We start from the raw sequence: 21,836 nt of genomic DNA, 5'->3' as shown, positions 1-21,836 counted from the left end.
AGTGGTTACAATAGAAGTGAATGGGAGTCTGTACTGTTCTGTTACCAACATTTTTAAAAATATCTTCTTTTGTGTTCTGCGGAAGAAAGAAAGTCATACACAGGTTTTAAATGACACAAGGGCATGTAAATGATGATTTTCATTTTGAAGGTGAACTACTGCAAACATAATGCAGTATGAATGAATATTGGACAAGTAAATCGATGACATGAGATAATTATTGTATCAAAAGTGCAGTGTTTGCTACAGTAAGGTCCAGTATTGTATTGTTGGATTGCGTGCCATATAGTGTATGTTGTGTAAAGTGTGTCAGTTCAGGTAGTTTATTAGCCTGATAGCCTTATGCATGCCAGGCCAATAGTTGGCGATGTCACTTTGTGAAAACACTATGCGCCTACAGCATACACACAACCAGGTTTAACCCAAAAGTGCTGTTTAATAATAACCTTTATCATGTATATAATATAATAAAAACCTTCATGTGTGTTTAGATGTGTGACTGTCATCCAAACAGATTCCTCACTTGCTGTGTCCTATAAGCAAAAGGAGAAGAACTGAGGGCTGGTGGGAATGAGTGGTGTAGCTAAAGAGAGGGAACCAGATCCGAGAATCTCAACAGCAGCCAGAGAATGACACAACAAAAGAGGTCACACAAACATAAACACAAAGTCAACACAACAGGCCATGACCATAACATCTAAAGGAAGGGTCAAACTTTATATTAGGTGGCCTGCAAGCAGCGTTGACTGACCCAAGCATTACTGTGCCATCGCTACATAATTGCTCTAAGAATATAATTTAAGCTGAAGAATATCTGTCATCATTCACCCTCATGTTGTTCTAAACCTGTAAATGACTGTATATGAAAATACTTTAAGAAATGTCTCAGTGGTTTTGTGTCAATACAATGCAAGTCAATGTGGTTTGGTTATCAATGTTCTTCAAAGAGGGAAAGTCACACAGGGTTGGAATGACATAAGGTTATTTTGCGGTTTACATACTTCCGGTTGTCAGTTGGTAGTGCCAAGACTGTTACTAACCATTGGCACATCAACAATCATACCTCATGACTAAACAAGTCTGATTTACTTTATATTGTTTAGGAGTGTAACATTTAGATTAATTTCGTGTTGTCTCCAGCAATTATGAAATTGGCAGTGTGATCAAATCAAAGTACATTCAATTATTAATCCCTACTATTGCATACTACTATCCAGCATACAACCCCCACTGTTTTATTTAGGCATACTAAAACAAACCAGTTAAATGTTAAGAACACCATGAGCTTTATTTAAAAATTTAAGACAATAACAATATCATAAACTTATGTGGACAAATGTGTATGCATGTTTTAGAACATAACACAAATATACAATGCATGAGGCTCCTTTACAGTCAAAACAAGGGAATTAATTTGTCAAGCCAATCAATCACATTGTGCTTTCATCATAAACAACACAGCAGTATGTTCAGAATAAATTTTTTAGATGTGCCCCGTCTGCAGCAGTGTGTACTGGGTTGTGAAACGATCAGCACTTTCACCCTCCAAGATTTTAATGGCCCTCCAATGAAGATTCCCACACTTTTCTGGGTTTCCATGCCCACTTAACTCTTCCCTGATGTAGTTCATCCAGAGATCTATAAAATTAATCGCAATCAGAGAAATGTACTGCTAAACAGGTATAACAAAAAGTGTTGTCTCTTAAAGAAAAAAAAAATCCTAATAACCTTCATCTGAAGACCCAAACTCACGAATTGCTCGTTCATAATAATCTCTCAGGTTACTCATTTTAGGAGACTCCTGAGAACATAAAACAAACCATCAATATGTCTTGTAATGTTATACACAATTCTGCTGGTTGATATTTTTACATCAGTAATACCTGCTCCTTCTCAATGTGAATCATCTTCACAAAGAATGCCTTAGTGAAGGGTCTGTGTTCATGCAAGCTGTTTAAAATGACAAAAAAAAACGTATTAGTGGCATGATAATTTAGAATTACAGCATATACAGACAACATCAACAAAAAAAGGCACTGCACATACCTTGTAAAAGTTTTTCTAGCCTTTTTGTAGCCACCAGTTTTGTGTGACCATTCAAGATATTTTTCCTTCATGGCAGCTGACACCGCAGGCACTGGGGACAAAAGCCCTTTCTGCAGGTACAGGAAAAAGTGCATTTAAAGGGAACCTATTATGCAACTTTTAGAAGGTGTCCACAGAATGTGTCTGCAGTTTCAGCTCAAAATACACATACCAAGCCCTAAATGCCCATTTTTGGGCATGTTTTCATGTTTATTTTTAAATGCAAATAACCTGCTGCTCCCGCCCCTTTCCGGCACAGGGGCTGTGTGGGCTAGCGGCCCAGTTTCAACTTCTATTTTATAATTGATTCATTTGTATTGAACAATTGGGTGGCTTTTGAATGTTAATCAATAAATGTTTTATCAGGTAAGCAAATCTTTTGTCTTATATTTGTTTGACACAAGGGGAAAATACACTAATTCTTCTTCGGTAGAGAATATTTTTTATTTTCCTTGTTACTATATGGATGAAATATTCTGAATGCAACATCAAAATATCGTATGGTACGATATCAAACCAATTATTATTGGGGTGATAATTTCCATTTCATATAAGAGGTCTTGGTATCAATAATACATATTACAGGTTTTGCATATGCCACTGACCCACAGTTTCGGGGCAACTGTGTATTATTGTCACTAACTATTTATTGAGCTCATGTTTGCTAGCCTTAGAGAAAACATTTACCAATCAGCTTACTTGATACCTTCATGTCCATTTAAACTATGTTTTATGGACAACAGTTAATATTATTCCTTTGATCCCATATGTCCATATGCCAAATGCCCTGTTTTACCAATTCCTTCTAAACAAATCAATGTATTTTGAAGCAAGGGGTTAGGTAAGTCTATACATTAACTACTTAGGACATATATCAAGTAATTTAATGTTAAACTTCCAGTTAAATGTTAAATGACAGCTTCCAGTGTAGTAGCCGAGTACTGCAGACAGATGTTGACGACTGCCACTAATGTGTGCACAACATTTTTGTCTTGAGAGATGCCACACGGCACTTCTTGTCAGGCATGTGATCCCTTCAGAGGTTCTCCAGTTTAATCTTTAGGGGTTGCACGAACTAGTTGACTAGTCGACATTAATGCTCTGGCACAACATTTAAAGCTTGATGTCGACTCGTCGCGCGGGTTGTGTGAATTTTTTGACACGGTACCTTTAAGAAGATGGCTGACTGTTCCAAGGACCTGCGCGCGGAACCGATGTCATTCCCACCTGGTCCAGCGGGATTCTGTCACACTCCCGACAATAATATATGTTATCTTGTCCTGCTTCCGCATGCATCATTCACAATGTGTCCTGTTTTCGTCCACAACATTCACGATTTGTTCTGATGCCTCAAAAGCTCGCAGGGAAAGCCTTACGTTTCAGTGCGCTAGCTTCTACACTAAGGTCTTTTAATATTATAGGCCACTTTTGTACTTGTTCCCATTTAATAAAACATGAAAGAAACAGTATAAATAAAAATGTTTCTCATATTGGCTGCAGTGTCACTGAGGTGCTGCGTTTGTAAGTCTGCTATGATAAAGCATCTGCTGCATCGGGCTAATAAATATATTGACGTTGTTCTAAAGTCATAGGCCGTTACAAACAAACTCTACACATTTTTCTGTTGTTTCATCTATTAGTGCACATAACACTTGCAGTTGACTTGTAAATGCAAGTGAAGTTTGGTCTGTACACACGCTTCAGATCTGAAGGACCGTTAGGCTGCTGTAGAGTAGGGTTGCACGGTGTACCGGTGCTACTGTAGCATAGCAATGCTAAAGCTTCAAAATTCCCACGATACTGCTATGTTTTTTAAATGGTAGTATCGTAGTGCCGTAACTAATGTTGCATATGCACATTAACGTTCATTTGAATGTTTTCATCTGTTTTTTGTGGCGTTTCTCTCCTAAATGAGTGTTTTGAACGACTCTGACGAGATAATGATTCAGTGAGTCATTCATCAAGTCACACAGCTATTTTGAACGAGTTGGTTAAATGATTCACGGACACAAAAAAAATTGCCGCCACCTACTGGCCATTTTAGTCACATTTAAAGTAAGCCTAATAGAACGTTCCCACCAAACGCGATTTGCGTGAATAAATTGCGCTATTTGCGCGTACTTGGACACATTTTGAGTTTACTCGTTTCATTCGCGCGAGAAATTCACTTCACAACAGATGCGAATTCGCGTCTGGCTTCTGCCAGGCGGCTCCAGTCTCGTGTATATATACAGGTGCTGGTCATATAATTAGAATATCATCAAAAAGTTGATTTATTTCACTAATTCCATTCAAAAAGTGAAACTTGTATATTATATTCATTCATTACACACAGACTGATATATTTCAAATGTTTATGTCTTTTAATTTGATGATTATAACTGACAACTAATGAAAATCCCAAATTCAGTATCTCAGAAAATTAGAATATTACTTAAGACCAATACAAAGAAAGGATTTTTAGAAATCTTGGCCAACTGAAAAGTATGAACATGAAAAGTATGAGCATGTACAGCACTCAATACTTAGTTGGGGCTCCTTTTGCCTGAATTACTGCAGCAATGCGGCGTGGCATGGAGTCGATCAGTCTGTGGCACTGCTCAGGTGTTATGAGAGCCCAGGTTGCTCTGATAGTGGCCTTCAGCTCTTCTGCATTGTTGGGTCTGGCATATCGCATCTTCCTCTTCACAATACCCCATAGATTTTCTATGGGGTTAAGGTCAGGCGAGTTTGCTGGCCAATTAAGAACAGGGATACCATGGTCCTTAAACCAGGTACTGGTAGCTTTGGCACTGTGTGCAGGTGCCAAGTCCTGTTGGAAAATGAAATCTGCATCTCCATAAAGTTGGTCAGCAGCAGGAAGCATGAAGTGCTCTAAAACTTCCTGGTATACGGCTGCGTTGACCTTGGACCTCAGAAAACACAGTGGACCAACACCAGCAGATGACATGGCACCCCAAACCATCACTGACTGTGGAAACTTTACACTGGACCTCAAGCAACGTGGATTCTGTGCCTCTCCTCTCTTCCTCCAGACTCTGGGACCCTGATTTCCAAAGGAAATGCAAAATTTACTTTCATCAGAGAACATAACTTTGGACCACTCAGCAGCAGTCCAGTCCTTTTTGTCTTTAGCCCAGGCGAGACGCTTCTGACGCTGTCTGTTGTTCAAGAGTGGCTTGACACAAGGAATGCGACAGCTGAAACCCATGTCTTGCATACGTCTGTGCGTAGTGGTTCTTGAAGCACTGACTCCAGCTGCAGTCCACTCTTTGTGAATCTCCCCCACATTTTTGAATGGGTTTTGTTTCACAATCCTCTCCAGGGTGCGGTTATCCCTATTGCTTGTACACTTTTTTCTACCACATCTTTTCCTTCCCTTCGCCTCTCTATTAATGTGCTTGGACACAGAGCTCTGTGAACAGCCAGCCTCTTTTGCAATGACCTTTTGTGTCTTGCCCTCCTTGTGCAAGGTGTCAATGGTCGTCTTTTGGACAACTGTCAAGTCAGCAGTCTTCCCCATGATTGTGTAGCCTACAGAACTAGACTGAGAGACCATTTAAAGGCCTTTGCAGGTGTTTTGAGTTTATTAGCTGATTAGAGTGTGGCACCAGGTGTCTTCAATATTGAACCTTTTCACAATATTCTAATTTTCTGAGATACTGAATTTGTGGTTTTCATTAGTTGTCAGTTATAGTCATCAAAATTAAAAGAAATAAACATTTGAAATATATCAGTCTGTGTGTAATGAATGAATATAATATACAAGTTTCACTTTTTGAATGGAATTAGTGAAATAAATCAACTTTTTGATGATATTCTAATTATATGACCAGCACCTGTATATACAGTGGCTTGCAAAAGTATTCATCCCCCTTCAGTTTATTCACATTTATATATGCTGCTGCCTTATCTTAAAGTACTTTAAATAATTATTTTTTTACATTAATCTACACTCCATGCACAATAATGACAAAACAAAAAAACGGATTTTTGACAGCTTTGCAAATGTATTAAAGATAAAAAACAAAAATAAGTACATTGCATAAGTATTCATAACCTTTTCTGGGACACTTGATATTTAGCTCAGAAGCATTAGTTTTGCTTGTTGATGTTCATACACTTCGAGTGGCGTTAACCCGTGCCAAATTCAATTGAATAAGTATGATTTGGAGCGGCACATACCCCTCTATAAAGGGTGCAACAGCTGAAAATGCATATCAAAGTAAAAACCAAGACACGAGGTCAAAAGAACTGCCAATAGAGCTTTGAGACAGGGTTGTATCAAGGCACAGATCTGGGGAAGACTTCTGAAAAAAATATGCTGTATTGAAGGTTCACAGAAGCATGTAGCCTCCATTGATCCTCAATGAAAGAGGTTTGGAACCACCAGATCTCTTACTTGAGCTGACCTCCTGTCCAAACTGAGCCATCGATGGAGAAGGGTCTTGGTTAGAGCGGTGACCAAGAAGCTGATAATCACTCTGGTTGAGCTCCATGATCATATATGGAGATGGGAGAAACTTACAGAAGGACAAACATCACTGCAACACTCCACCAATCTGGGCTTTATGGCTTAGTGGTCAGACTCAAGCCTTTGCTCAGTGACACATGGAAACTTGAAATATGCAAAAACGTACTTCAACGAATCTTTCAAACTGTCAGAAACAAGATATTCTGGTCTGATGAATCTCAGATTCATGCATCATTTCTGGAGAAAAACAAGCACTGCTCAACACCTGTACAATACCGTCTTAACAGTAAAGTGTAGCGGAAACAGCATCATGGTGTGGGGGTGTTTTTCAGCTTCAGGGACTGTACACAAAATACGGAGAGATAATGATCATGAAACCCTAGCCCAGAACATTCAGAACCTCGGACAGGGAAGAAGGTTCATTCTCCAACATGACAATGATCCTAAGCACACAACTAAAACAATGCAAGAGTGGCATATGGACAACTCTGTCTATGTCCTTGAGTGGCCCAGCTAGTGCTTGAACCCAACTGAACATCTCTGTAGAAACCTGAAAATGTCTGTCTACTGATGATCTCCATCCAACCTGACAGAGTTTGAAAGGATCTGAGCAGAAGAATGACAGAAAATTGCCAAATGCAGATGTGTAAAGCTTTTCACATCATACCCAAAAAGATTCGAGTCTGTAAAGGCGCTATAACCATTTTCTGAGTTGAGGGTACGAATACTTATGCAATGTACTTATTTTTGTTTTTTATTTTTAATAAATTTGCAAAGCTGTAAAAATTCAGTTTTTTGTTTTGTCATTATTGTACATGGAGTGTAGATTAATGTAAAAAAATAATCATTTAAAGTAGTTTAAGATAAGGCAGCAGCACAACAAAATGTGAATAAAATGAAGGGGGATGAATACTTTTGCAAGCCACTGTGTATATATATATATATATATATATATATATATACTGTATATACACACATACATACAGCTCAAACTGAGCAAAGATCGTTTTTTACAACTTACCAGATTGTCCAACCTCCTCACTCACTTTCTTCCAAGCAAGATCCTTTTTATTCCCGTTTCGATAAAAGTAAGAATACGTATCGTACAGCTCCGGGTATCCACATACAGCGATGATGATTTTGTCCTCCATTGTTGTTTCGGATTTCTGCCTACGCTCGCTACGTCATAATCACGTCACAACTAGAGCAAGCTCCTGATTGGTTAACGCAGCGTGAATTTTTGCCAAAGTTCAGATTTTTCAACTCGCGCGAATCACGTGTTACACGTGTCAAACGCCAGAAACGCTCAATTCACGCCGCAGGATGTCCTATCGCGTCTTTGCATTGACTTAACATGTAAATCACTCGCGCTAAACGCTTAATTCGCTTTTGGTGGGAACACAGCATAACATTTTCCTTTATCAGGATTGCTATAAATGCAATTTGTGGCACATTGATTGAATTAGTTCCAATTTTAAAAAAATTTTCTTTAGTAGTTTCTACAGTAAATGTTGCTAAAGTTACTAGACACTACTGTTTTTAAATCTTACCACAGTAAATATTAAAGTATTACTACAGTATTTGCTAAAACTTATCCAATTACTACAGTTAATACTACAAATATTGTAGTGTGCAGTATAATACAGTTCTCTAAATACAACGCGTTTCATTAAGATCTGTATATAGAGAATGTGAAGCTGATGTCATGCCCTATGTTACATGTTGCGCCGCCATCTTGGGAGGGTAATATTCCACTCCTATTATTGTTTTGATATGTACCGTTACTTGTTTTGTTTGACATATGGTGAAATCAAAAGTGAAAGAACCATGGGCTTTTCCTGAACGACTCTGCGTAATGTTATTGCAGTTTTTAGCACAACAAGACCGACCTACCATAGTTATAATTTCCTAATCAAACAAGAAAAACAAAACACTGCATTGAACGCACTAGCAGCCATCCTCCCAAGATGGCGCAACATTCAACATAGCGTGACGTTGATTAACAAGCTCTATTAAGGAATTTTGGTCTATTTTGTAGATTTTAATTGTAAACATGACACAGCACCGCAACACTACTTGGTATCGTGATATTTCACAAGGTATAGTATCGTAAGATATGTTTATGGTACCGTGACAACCCTACTGTAGAGATCCACTTGCTGCTCTTTTACTGCATAGTCCCACTTTTACAGACCTCACGCTTTAAAATAGTTTGGTCACACTTTATTTTAAGGTCCAATTCTCGGTATTAATAAACCCTTAACTATGACTTTTGCCTCCGTAAACTACAAATTTGTTGCTTATTAATAGTTAGTAAGGTAGTTGTTAGGTTTAGGTATTAGGTAGGATTAGGGAATTAGAATATGGTCATGTTGAATATGTGCTTTATAAGTACTAATAAACAGCCAATATGCTAAAATTAGGCATCAAATAAGCAACTAGTTAATAGTGAGAATTGGTCCCTATACTAAAGTGTTACCAATAGTTTTATTTTAGTTTAGTTGTTGTTGCTCTTGTGCAATAGATGAACAACAGTTTATTTGGATACTATGTTGTATATTTAGAGGCTATTTTGCGGGAGTCCCGCCACTTTCTTGCAGCCCGCACACATGAGTGTTTTACTGCCCACACCCATCAAATCTTGTTGCAAAACATTCCCTAGCTCTCTAGTTTTATTTATTAATGATGTCATCGACTAGTCGACGCGACTATTATCACATAATAGTCGACCTCAAGGTCGTTCAACCCCTAAAAGGCATAGCTCTATTCTGGAAAGGAGCAGCTCATTTGCATTTAAACAAGCACACGCACACACCTTGTTTCTGTAATAATCTGTAGGGTATTTAGAGCTGATACTACAACATTCTAGTGACATTTTTTTATGTAAAGTTCCTAATCTAAAATGGGACCAAATAGTAATGACCCACATGTCTTTTATCAGTATGTCACCATATAATCAATCATAATGCAAATTATCAATACCAAGCTAATCTCCATTTAAGCAGACAAATATGTATTGTTGGGTCCTACCTGAAAAAAGGCCTCCGTTTCCTCTGGTGTTTTTGAAGTCATGGTCCAATCTGCCTGCAATTGCCATAATGGCAGACTTTCCTATGGAGTACATATTAACATTTTACAATTCATATTGAAGAACAATTATGATGCCACAAGAAACACACGCATGCACACACATTAATAGGAAAATCTTACAATAACATCTATTAGAAATAAATAAGAATGGTGCAGAACCACGTTACTCTATCGCTATCACTTGAAATTTTTGTAACTACCACTACTATTATTATTACCTAACATTACTACTACTACAATCTATATTTTGTTGACTTTAAGCTAGTTTAGTTTTTTGGCTTAAGCTAATTTAGCTAGTGCAAAACCCGTACCTTGGAATTCACATGTTTCAGGGCTTCTTGAAATAAATGTCCTGCCTCTGCACTCTCCAGATCAACCAATGTCTGCAGACTGAGGTACCACACTTCTATTGACTTACTAAAGCGCTGGGTCGCAGTAATGGCAATCTGTACAGCATATACAGACTCTCCTTCCGACAGTAGGACCTTTAGCTGTTTTTTAAGAGGACAAAAGTGTCTTATATTACTACAACGTACGATTTTAATCCAGCATTGCATACAGTTTGTAAAGATCACACCAGCTGTAAATAGAAATATAAGTAGTAAGCCTATACATTACCCATGTCTTGTAAAATGTCTCTTCCAGAAGCATGGCATCATGAGCACTCTGTAAGACTCGGAGTAGTTGCTCTTTCCTCTGAAAATATATTAATAAAAAGTAAACAACCACACAATACACATACCAATTGAGTGTAATAGCATCTCTTATGGCAAGTTGATCAAAATGAAGTTTAACAATTGTTTTAAAGGAGTCATTGGATGAAAATCCCAAATTTTCTGTGTTTAAGTGCTATAATCGGGTCCCTGGAGCATCTTGCAACCCAGAAAACATGAAAAAACAAGATCCCAGTAAGTTTGTTTTGATGAGCCTTTCCCTGCAAACATGTGAGAAATCGAGCTGTTCAGATTTCGCTCCTGTTGTGACGTAAAAGCAGGATCTTATAATATTACCGCCCCTTAAACTACACAATCCCACGCACGGTGCTGCCGCCATTGTTATTTTCACAAGTGACAGCGGTGTACATGACGCCATGGCTAAAGTTCGTGGACAACATGCAATGTAGTCGCTGCACAGAGTCCTAACCTCGGAAGAGACAGGAATGGATTTATTTTATTTTTAGTGGAAATCCCTCAGAAACCATAAGTAAAAAAACTGTGTGTTTCCGCGAATCACTTCAAGCCGGAGTGCTTTATCAACCTGGGACAGTACAAGCAGGATTAGCTTCAAAGTTGTTCCTCAAGAGGGATTGAGACCAACTGAATGAGACAAAGCTGCCGATGTAAGTAATATTTATCAACAGTCCGTATATCAACATACCGTACATGTACCGTATATATAGGAGGATAACGTTAGCATATGATAGCGAAGGGAGCTAAGTCAGTCACGGGCAGTGGCGGCCGGTCAATAGGCGGCGCTGGGGCGCCGCCCCCTTAAAGTTATCCAGAGAAGAAAGCTACTTTAATATGCCAACAATAAGTTTAATATATATCGCAAATTAATAACGTAATAAAATAATTTAGTCGTACTATTCCACCGTTAGTCATATTATCATTTATTAAAAAATCAAAAAATCAAAATTGTATTTTGTTCATACGTGTGCGGGGCGCCGGACAAACGGGTGTGTATGTAGGCACGAACATTTTTGAAAAGCATGTGATTTGAGGCTGAGCTCTAATTGGCTTGTTTCAAATCGTCCTTGGGGCGCAGCACTCTGCGCCCCAAACCCTCCCACTTTTGTTGTAAGCGAATCAATATTGTTTTTATATTTTTGGCCTCATGTGATTGGACCGTTCTTAACGCCTCTCATTACCGCTCAGCAGATTGTCATTTGACTGACAAGTACTGATTAACGTGGAAGCAAGCGAAATTATCTCGAGATGAAAGAAAATTCGGTTTTATCTTTACAAGAATACCCGTATCAAAGGCGTTCAGATGAAGAAAAAAAACGGATCAAGGAGCTTGGACCAGATCGACCCAACTTGCAAATTCAGCAGCAGTCAAGTGATCGCGGTTGGTGCTTTTCCGGCACTTCTTATGGAAAACGGAGTTGGCTAGCTGGATGCGATGTAAGTAGGGATGTAACGATTCACTCAGCTCACGATGCGATGCGATTCACGATTCTGATCTCACGATGCGATTTATTCACGATTTACTCACGATTTATTTTGAAAAAATTAGTTGAAACAAATTAGAAATGAACAACGTCCCTTGCATTATTTCTTAAATGCTTCACGTTTCTTTGTATGATAAAATAATGTTTTATTTCAAATAACAAAACTAAACTGCAATTTTATAACAAATTAATAATAGAAAAAGTCTCTTTAATATAAACAAACTAATACTGTATGTGCTTTTCTTGGATTTTTTTGCATTTAAGAAATATCAGCATCCACGTTTAGGTTTGCAGTGAAAATAGCGGCCCCTGCTGTCCAAAAAATGTATTGCGATTCAGTTCAAGCCTCAACCGATTTGAATCGTCGCTCATTATAACCGATTTTCAACCGGCTCACGGTGAATCGTTACATCCCTAGATGTAAGTCATGCCTTTTATTGTTTTCCCTGTTTGCTGTTTCAAAGTTTTGGCACCGAAATGTTGTGGACAACAACAGGGGTTTGCGATTTAAAACATCTCTCTGATAAGTGCAAGCGACATGAAAGTAGCCGCAGCCATCTTGACAACGCTATGAGGCTCCAGTTTTTTGGGAAGCTTAGCATTGCTGAACAGCTAGATGAAGGCTACAGGATTGGCATTAGAAGGCACAATGAAGAGGTCACAAAAAATCGACACATCCTGTCTAGAATAATAGACTGTGTAAAATTTTGTGGCGCATTTGAGCTGGCTTTTGAGAGCGAGAGCTCAGATAACCCCGGGATATTCCATGGCTTGGTCGACTTTGTTGCTTCTCTTGATGGAGTTTTGAAAGAGCACCTCGAGAATGCCTCTGTGTTTAAGGGAACTTCGAAAACCGTGCAGAACGAGCTGTTGGACTGTATGTTGTCTGTTATGAGGGAACACATAATCCAAGAAGCACAAAACAGCGATTGTCTATCAATCCAGGCCGACGAGACCACCGATATTTCCACACAGTGCCAACTTGTGCTTGTGCTGCGATACATTGATGGCAAAAGCAACGTACAGGAGAGGTTTTTTGCTTTTATTCATCTGCATTCAACTACAGCTGATTCCATCGCTACAGCACTAAAAGAGCATCTTACTGTCATCCTTCCAGAGGATCAGAAGAGTAAACTCATCTCCCAAGCGTATGATGGAGCCAGCGTGATGAGAGGTGCCACTGCAGGTGTTCAAAGGAAGATTCAAGATGTGTACCCAAATGCCCATTACATCCACTGCTATGCTCATCAGCTCAATCTAATAATGCAAAAGGCCACTTCTCACATACCCAAAGTTAGAATTTTTTTTTCTAACCTTGGAGGATTTGCCAGCTTTTTTGGAAGATCACCCAAGCGCACAGATGTTCTTGATAAAGTAGTTGCCCATAGACTACCAACATCAAGCAGTGTTAGATGGAACTTCCACAGCTGTGCCATCAATACAGTGTTTGAGCACAGAGAGGGCCTCATTCGCTCTTTTGAAACTATTGGAGACTCAGGTGACTTTGACCCTGTTACCACCAGAGAGGCAGGAGGCTTTGCCATGCTGCTGGAGGATCAGGATTTTAATTTTTTTCTGCAACTTTTCCACAACATCATGCCACACGTGGACATCCTCTATGCCAAACTCCAGAAGAAGGACATAGATTCAGTCCACATTAAGGGGAGCATCCAGCAGTTCCAGCAGGACATACAGAAGATCAGGTAGCAGCTGTATTCCTTCTTTTGAATTTGTTATCATTATTATTGTTATTAGTCATACATTTTCTTAATCCTTTGCAGAAATTCTCTCCATTCTCTGGTTAACCAAAGCAGTGAAGGAGCTTCTCAACCAAAGAGGCGGCGGTTGCTTAGTCCAGACGTCCATGAACAGATTGCAACAGAGGTACGTTTATTGTAGTCCTTGTTACTCTGCAGTTTTTCATAGAAAAGCTATCAAAGGAAGCTATCAAAAAGAAAGTAAATATTAACAACAAGTTAAACGGCAAGGTTTCATTTACCCTCTTTGGGTACTAAATGTGTTCTCATGTCTTTGAGTTTATAATTTTTTTGCTTAAATATTGTAGTAAAGAGTAGATCCTTTGATATTGGGCTTTATTAAACTTTATGAAACTATACTACATTTATTTGCAATACATATTTTACTACAAGTCAATCTATTTAACCATTTTCATAGTCTTTAAATAGTGATCTAAATAGATTTGTTATTCTTAGGTTTCCTCTAGTGGTGTGCCCTTTTTATCTGATTGATATGAAAATGGATGATAATAAAAAAATGCTATTAGCGCCCTAAGCATCAGAAGTTCATGAAACTTGGCATGTTTGTCTAGTCCATATGTATGAAGTTTGGATAAATCAGGGATTCAAACACTGAAACTGGTCTCCGTCTCTCTATGACTTACAACTGATCATGTTGCAGTTGAAATTGACATTTTGTCATCACTACATCATTTTTGTTTTTGTCCTTCACTCTGTAGGTCTGTGACACCATACTCCAAAACACCATGGAACGGTTCTGCTTCACAAGCCACCTCGTTAGTGCCACCCTGCTGCAAGCAGACAGGTTTGAACAGTACACAGTGGCGTTTCCTGAAGATGCACTGAGTAGGACTTTGAAGGCCTATCCAGTGCTCAATGGGAGTAAGCTAAAGACAGAGCTTAGTCTCATCTACTGCAAGGAAGAGTTCAGAACCTGTTGTGGTGCTGTGGACCTACTGCAGCTGTTTAAGGAGAACAATCTTGAAGAAGTCTTTTCAGAGACTGTCACTCTCCTAAAGATCCTCATCACCACACCCATGACCACAGCAGAGGCTGAGAGGTGTTTCTCAACTTTGAAAAGAGTTAAGACTTTTCTGAGAAATAGCATGACCCAGGAGAGACTAAATGCATTGGCCATTCTGTCAATGGAGAAGAGAATGGTGACTGAGATCATTGACTTTAACCAGAAGGTCATTGAGAAATTTGCAAGTCAGAAAGAAATGAGAGCAAAATTTATTTTCAAATAGTGTTAATGGCCAATGATTAGGTAACTATAGTGTGTGTAACTATAGTTTTTTTTTGAATGATTACCTTGATTACTTCATTACTGATAATAAACCCACATTCAATTCAAATTCACTGATTCATAGTACATTTATTTGCATGTATTAACATTGACTGTAATAATGATACATCACCTGATTAATGGCTATTTATAGTCCTGCATTACTGACAGTTGTTGTTTGCGCCCCCCCAAATATTTTTTGCACCAGCCTCCACTGGTCACGGGCTAAACAGAACATTCAAAGCCAGTGTTAAACTTACTCTATATTTATATGTTATTTGGCAAATGGGCACTTGGAGTTTAGCTGTATGCATGTTTATAAATTATGTGCGTTAATATGTTCAGCTGCGGCAAGCTGTTTGTTTTGCTAATGAACAGTGGCGAACACTGCGGTTAGTTTCGTTTTAAATGTCTCAAATCATTCGTCCTTAGGCTGAAAAATCTGTCACAGCATACTAGTTATGCTCTGACAGATTGTTGTGTGACAGAAGTTGTGTGTGTAACGTTATAACTTGTCAATGACAAGTGCTAAAATCTACGTTATTCCGCTGAGATCTGCAGGTGCGCATTCCGTGGATTTTAGGCAAGCATACACGCACAACGTGAGCGCATTAGGATGCGCTGTTTGCTGTGACAGATTTTTTAGTCTTCGGACGAATGATTTGAGACGTTTAAAACGAAACTAACCGCAGAGGAGTTCAGGAAACATAATTTAGCTAAACCATTGCCATGGCAGTACTACGTATGTGTTTTGTTGACACGCCGGACGGAAGGGCGGTGGGGTGTGCTGTAACTCATCATTTAAAGAGACATGCACCAAAACGGGTTGCTGTGAGCATAGCTGTTTTTGACGAAAAAAAGGGTTTTGTTTACATTGGTTTTTGTTGCCATTGGGTGTTTTTAAGCAAAATATTTTCCAGACATTTCATGAAGACCCTAATAAATCATACCAACTTGTTGAAAGTGCTCATCCGATGAGTCCTTTAAGCTTTTAAATATTGATCACCATATTCAGGCTGACAAAATGTGATTTTGTAAAGAAAATTAATGATAAAAAACAAGCATTTTAAGTCACCTTTTTCTTGAGTTCAGTTACATTTGTCTTCCTCTTGTATCTATCCAGACAGAATGTGACGTAGCATGTCCACATAGCTTCTAAAGACACATCAGTAAACACATATTTTGTTTGTTACAGCTGGAGCTGAGAGCTATTAGAATGTACTGAATCATATCTAAACTAAATAAGTTATATTATGATACCTGTATTGAGGCTCTTTAGAGCTTCTTCATAAATGACACAGCAGCGCTCCTCTCTACACTCTGTATCAATAGCACTTCCTCTCGCTGACTGGAAGCCAGGTGCAATAGTAGCATCCAGCTCACGCGTAGCCATAAAATCCCACATCAGACAGTCATCCTTATAATGACTCTGCAGACTGAACACAAGCAGCATTTAAAACCTCGAACTTGACAGAACTTGAAAACATAACCAAGATCATAGCAAAATGTTATTTTAAGGTGAAGTACAGAAATACAGTAAAGATTATACTGTACATAGAAAAGATGTCTTACTCTTGATGAATGATGTCCTGTAACTCTTTTGTGAAGTCAAAGATTGCAGCAATTTTTAGCAGGGACAAGATGAATTTAACTCCTAAACAGACACAACAGGCATGTTTTAGCACTCTGTCAATACAAAGCAAACCACAATAGCTGAATTAAACGGTTAGTAGAAATTCTGCCAACCTTTAATTTTTTGTGTAGCATCTCTGTACACAACCTCAGCCAGTTTACCACTCATGATCTCTGGAGAAAACTCATATTCCCCCTATATAAAGCATTTTAGTATTACAAAATGCAAAAGTACAATTACTTCAACTGCAAATATTATTTTTAGGCCAGAAAAAGATATTAGCCTACCACATCTATTTTAGCTTGTTCCAACTCCTGCTGCTGTTTCCTCAGTTTCTCAGCGTGCATGAGCTCCATCCGGAAATACTGTGTAGACACACACAATAGCAGAATATTATTTTAAGATTAACCATGACGTGAGCAACTATCATATCTATCTCACAGCCATTATTGTTTTAGGCTGATGTCTTTCTGTCTGTCAGTCAGTGTATCTACTAACCTCCTGATAAACTTTCTCGTTTTCAGGATGAAAGCGCAAGGCACGGAGGAATAGATGTCGGGCACTTTCTGACGAGTTCCTGTCCTCCATCTCACATTTGGCAGCCATCATCCACAAAGCTGAAAGAATAATTTATCTCTGACCATCTGGCTGACATTATACAATTACAATGATGACAAAAAAATAAATGAATATCGTTGCTGTCCTTCTAAAACCTTGTATGACCAAATTCGCTGTTTTTCAGGAAAAATACTGTATATTTTAAATGATTACATACAGTATTGTCAAAGTTAACAAGCACTTTTTAATAGGTTTTACATTTGCAAAACCTACTTATAAACATAAAAAGTGACTAATAACACAAAATGAAATATAAAATGAAATATGGAGATACAAGGTTTCAGAAGGACAGCAGCGATTTATTTCATTAATATAAGGCATTTCAAGTTCACCTGGTTTGTCAGGATGGATGGCTAACATGGATGACAAAACTTTGCTAAGCTGAGTCTTTGTGCCCTGGTTGAAACATGAAAGGTACAGTATTAAGCATTTAAAACCCACAGTCATCATATTAATATAAAGAATGAATGAAGAGATTGAATTGGTTTGATCAATAACTGCACATACCCATTTCTTGTTAAAGGCGACCTGAGAAAGCCAAAGCTGGACATCTTCCTTTAAGTAACGCAATTAATAAAATTTCTGTTAACGTTTAGTATTACATTACAGCATCTAAAATGGGTTGTAATTTTTGGAATGCTGACCAACCTGCCATTTTGTCATAGCTCTTCTGAAAACATTGTTTATGCCATGAATGATAGGATACTCGATTTCTTCTCGTTTAAAATGGTAACCAATTCTCTGGAAACACATCATTAAAGTACAGTTCATAATAGAGCTTTGCTGTATATTGCCATTGAGAATCTGAGAGCCTAAGAATGGTTAATAAACAGACAAAATAGGATTCAGAGTAAAGTATATCTGTGATATAATACAAGTCTGTACATCTGTATCGTAAACAGACTTTTACTATATTTAAATGTATTGTATAAATTATGGACGCTATACTCACTGCTCTCCTCTTCTTGATCAGCTCCAGTACGTTTATTTCATACTGAAGATCACAAAAGCACTCAATTACACACAAATCAAATATATATATATTTTACCCAGGAAAACAGTTAAAAGAAAACTAGTTTGCAAAGCCTAATATATTGTGTTGCAAATGATGAATACGTACACCTGCTTGTGTGTCGTAAACGCAAGCAAAACATATTTTATTAATACAAACCTGTACGAATGCGATAAAGTCGTCTTTGCTCTGAACTGGTCGGTGCAGCTTGTATTCCAAAGCAGTAGATCTTTTCAGCATGGATCTAAAAAAAAAAAAAGAGTTAATTTGCGTCACTTGTAAGTGTAAAGAAAAACGTGTTTTAGATATTGTGTCCTTACTAGTAATACTCACTTGACTTCTTTATTGGTGAACAAACCGATCCTTTCTAATTGCTCAAGCGCTGGAATTCTGTCTTCTATCCGCTGCTGCACAATGTCAGCCATTTCGAGACTCTCTTTAGCAAAAATCTAAGACTGAAAAGTTTTGATAGGGAAAATCTACATCTAACCAAAATCTATCCACCTCCTCAAACTAACACACGTGTGAGAAGGAAGTTGTCGTTTGAGCGTTTCTTCGTTTTTTTTGCAAACCACCCTACATGTGCATTACCGCCCCCTATTGGACCGGGAAAACAGGTTGGGATGAAAATTTGTACCACGTTTCTTTCCAAATGTTTATTACCTGTACATGTACCTGTCAATGAAAGAAAGTTTAAAACTTAAAAACTTTTAATTGAGTTCTACGTGTTCTAATTTAAGACTACCTTCTATTCTTGATTAGGGTACAGTAGTACAGACGACCACAAACTCCTGTTGCAATAAAATGAATACAAATTCTGTCATCATTTACTCACCTTCGAGTTGTTTGGTTACAAGCATTCTTCCAAATATCTTTCTCTGTGTTCAACCAAACAAAGAAATTTATACAGGTTTGGAACAACTAGTGAGTGAGTAATTCATGACAGAATTTCTTATTTTTGGGTGAACTATCCCTTTAATTCTGAATTGTAAAATTAAAGTCAACAAACCAATTCATGTTTAATCATCTTATGCCCCTCTCCATTACACATAGACTTCACAGCTGAGAGAATCTATAGGGATGAGGAGATTATCAACTCACTGCGAATTGCAACAGATGGTGGAGCGTATTTGCAGGGCAACAATTTATCTAACCCCGGCTCAATCCGCCTTCCAGAACTTCTTCAATCCAGCAAAGAACGAAAAAGAAATTTGTTGTGTGTTTGGGAATTCGCATAACCACATCATCATTAAATCATGTTCATAAACAAATAAACTAATCAACGATGTCTATAAAAGGGGGTGACTTTATTGCTTAGAGAATACAGCTTTTGCAAAGGCATGTGAATTTGCTTTTCACCTACACCTTACCAGTCAACACAAGATAAGAATAAACCACACATCCACAATGTAACTTTTACACATTGCAGCTGGAAAAAATCTATCAAAACATTGTACAAAGTGAGTGTTGCCATCAACAGGTTGACGAAGTCCACAGTGTGGTTTAGCACTGACACGCTTCTTTCATAAAAAGAGCAAATAACATTACTAGATTTCTGCTCACCTAACTGACTAAAGTTCATAGTTTTGTCTATCTTTGGTACTATAAGCCAGATATTATTCCTTAAATAGTTGAAGTTGTTTTTCTTTGAATACTGTTCTGAAAAAAGGTCAGGTAAAAGCCTATCTACATATAATCTTTATTCTCACTCAACTAAAATGTGAAAAAAAGCAACATTCTACATTACAAATCACATCTTCTCTTATCTCACCCAGCAGAACAAAGAGAAATAGAGAAGCAGGGATAAACTCCTGTCAAAATAAATGTCCAAAAATGCTTCCCCAATTATGTCTCCTTAAGCTATTTTACAAAGAAAAAGAAGTAGAGAAATATGTCTAAAACAGGTGGCAGTGAGCTAAAACACTGGCTTTTGAAGTTAACCAAGGACAAACGATATGGTGTGCCTCACATGATCCATTACATAACATCCTTATCACATACACATGGTGAAACTTTCAATTATCTTCGAAATAACAAGGGGAAAAAAACAAGAAAAAAGAGCTAATAATTCTTAACATGTGAGGAGAGGCAAATATAGCAACGAATAACAGGATAGCACCCATGACTGTTCCTGAATAGTCAGTATGAATCGATACTGATGAGCTGGATTGTTTATATAGTAGACAACACTGCAGAGTTCCCTCTCTGCTATGGTTTCAGGAGGACACAATGTGTGTGGGAGAAAATACGTGTCTGTAAATGTATATCAATCAATCTGTGTGCTTCAACGAAAGCCTGCCGGGAATCACATGTCGTCCTCTTCATCTTCATCCTGGGAAGATCCAGCCTGCTGAGCTGAACTGGCTGAAGCTGCCGCTAACTGTGCCTGCTGAGCAGCCTGCTGCATCTGTAACCACTCCTGCTGTGCCAATTCAGCCTGCTGCTGCCGTGCCTGTGACAAAAAAAGAGGGCCAAACATTTTTTGAAGTTCTCTAATCAAACACTTCATCAAATTCATTTTTCTACTTTGACCTCACAATCAGTCAACATACACGAATAATAAATCTTTACCTTGGCAAATAATTCCTGCTGTTGACGGAGAAGTTCCTCCTCAGGAATACCAAGGTTCTCTAGTCGAGAGCTGGCCTTCCTCCGTTTAAGTGCTACTGTTTTACACTCCTGCAGAACATCTTTTACCTCGGCGATATATGACCCAAAACCTAGACTTTCAAGTGCTAAAGAAAAACAAGAAAATATCTTGCTTTGATTAAACATTACTTAACAGATGTCCAACAAACAAGAAAATTATGTTCACAGACTGCAATGTGTCAGTAAAGCACAACAAATGGTGAGTAAATCTTGTGCATATTATCGGTAAAGTTTTTAGGCCAGTGAATAAAAAGCTGTCTGGTCAATAAAATTCACCACCACGGTGCCACTTTAATCGTTTAGCAAACGCTTTTTTTAAAGACCAGAAGCACAGAGCCTTCAGGCAGTTACATCCTCACCGTTTATAACATGCTCTGGAGATATAGTCTTTTTCTCTGATTTATTGCAAATCTCGTTGGCCTCCGATGAGATAAGGTGGATGAACTCCGTGCAGCAGTTCACCACCAGTTCTCTGGCATCGTTCGCTACTCGCACATTGGGAAGTGTTTCTTTAATCATTTTATTGATCGCCGCCCTAGGGATCGTCAGATCATCGTCGTTGCCCGATGAAGAGGCCATGAGGGATGAGCTGCAGAGATGCTTCAGTTTCAGTAGTACTGGAACTGGGCGAGGAGGTTTGATAGTTTAATAACGGGAAACACCCACAGCGGTTGCTTTGTGTGGAGATTCAGGTGGCGTGGCTTTCTTAGAACAGACCAGCAAAACACTATTAGATATATTTAATAATATAACTTAAAGTGGAAAGTGTACGTGTTAAACAAAAGTGAAAGAAGATGAAAGCAGTCGATACCTTTAGGATAATTAGTTTACGCGGAGTCTCCACATCCACAAATCGATGCTGCTGTTATTCCTGTTCGCGTTAATAAGCATGATTTAACTTCGTTTGTTCATTCTCATCCTGCCGCATATAAAAACAACCAGGGTACGCGTTCCGCCGAAGCACGAGCGTATTTATTTTAGAGTCTAAAGCTAATTCTTTACTTCACCCACTCTCTTCACGACCAACGAAATAAACCCCACAATGCAACACTTCCGGATA

At 38.3% G+C, this 21,836-nt stretch overlaps 2 protein-coding genes across 4 annotated transcripts; both read right to left on the bottom strand.

Annotated features, from left to right (window-relative positions):
- Positions 1–1,267: 1,267 nt before the first annotated feature.
- On the bottom strand, positions 1,268–18,666 carry utp6 (UTP6 small subunit processome component). Its single transcript, XM_057338673.1, has 19 exons — positions 18,461–18,666; positions 18,287–18,371; positions 18,068–18,109; positions 17,764–17,856; positions 17,623–17,670; positions 17,448–17,511; positions 16,996–17,114; positions 16,785–16,862; positions 16,611–16,692; positions 16,437–16,518; positions 16,125–16,300; positions 15,940–16,019; positions 10,268–10,345; positions 9,961–10,140; positions 9,590–9,670; positions 2,047–2,156; positions 1,884–1,950; positions 1,729–1,801; positions 1,268–1,638 (listed from the first exon to the last, which is right to left on the bottom strand). The coding sequence occupies exons 1-19, from the start codon at positions 18,550–18,552 to the stop codon at positions 1,484–1,486; spliced, it is 1,785 nt and encodes a 594-aa protein (XP_057194656.1). The 5' UTR covers positions 18,553–18,666; the 3' UTR covers positions 1,268–1,483.
- Positions 18,667–19,415: 749 nt separating this feature from the next.
- dr1 (down-regulator of transcription 1) lies at positions 19,416–21,836 on the bottom strand. Of its 3 annotated transcripts, none has more exons than XM_057338120.1 (4): positions 21,588–21,836; positions 21,136–21,503; positions 20,699–20,862; positions 19,416–20,579 (listed from the first exon to the last, which is right to left on the bottom strand). In XM_057338120.1, the coding sequence occupies exons 2-4, from the start codon at positions 21,353–21,355 to the stop codon at positions 20,433–20,435; spliced, it is 531 nt and encodes a 176-aa protein (XP_057194103.1). In that variant the 5' UTR covers positions 21,356–21,503; positions 21,588–21,836; the 3' UTR covers positions 19,416–20,432. The 3 variants fall into 3 exon arrangements, with proteins under 3 accessions (XP_057194103.1, XP_057194102.1, XP_057194105.1); XM_057338119.1 differs by having other exon boundaries at positions 21,136–21,481; XM_057338122.1 differs by having other exon boundaries at positions 21,136–21,477.

Source organism: Triplophysa rosa, linkage group LG7 (genome assembly GCF_024868665.1).
Source record: "Triplophysa rosa linkage group LG7, Trosa_1v2, whole genome shotgun sequence".
Taxonomy (NCBI): Eukaryota; Metazoa; Chordata; class Actinopteri; order Cypriniformes; family Nemacheilidae; genus Triplophysa; species Triplophysa rosa.
Note: the sequence above shows the minus strand (reverse complement) of the source record. Positions and strands in the feature narration are given on the sequence as shown.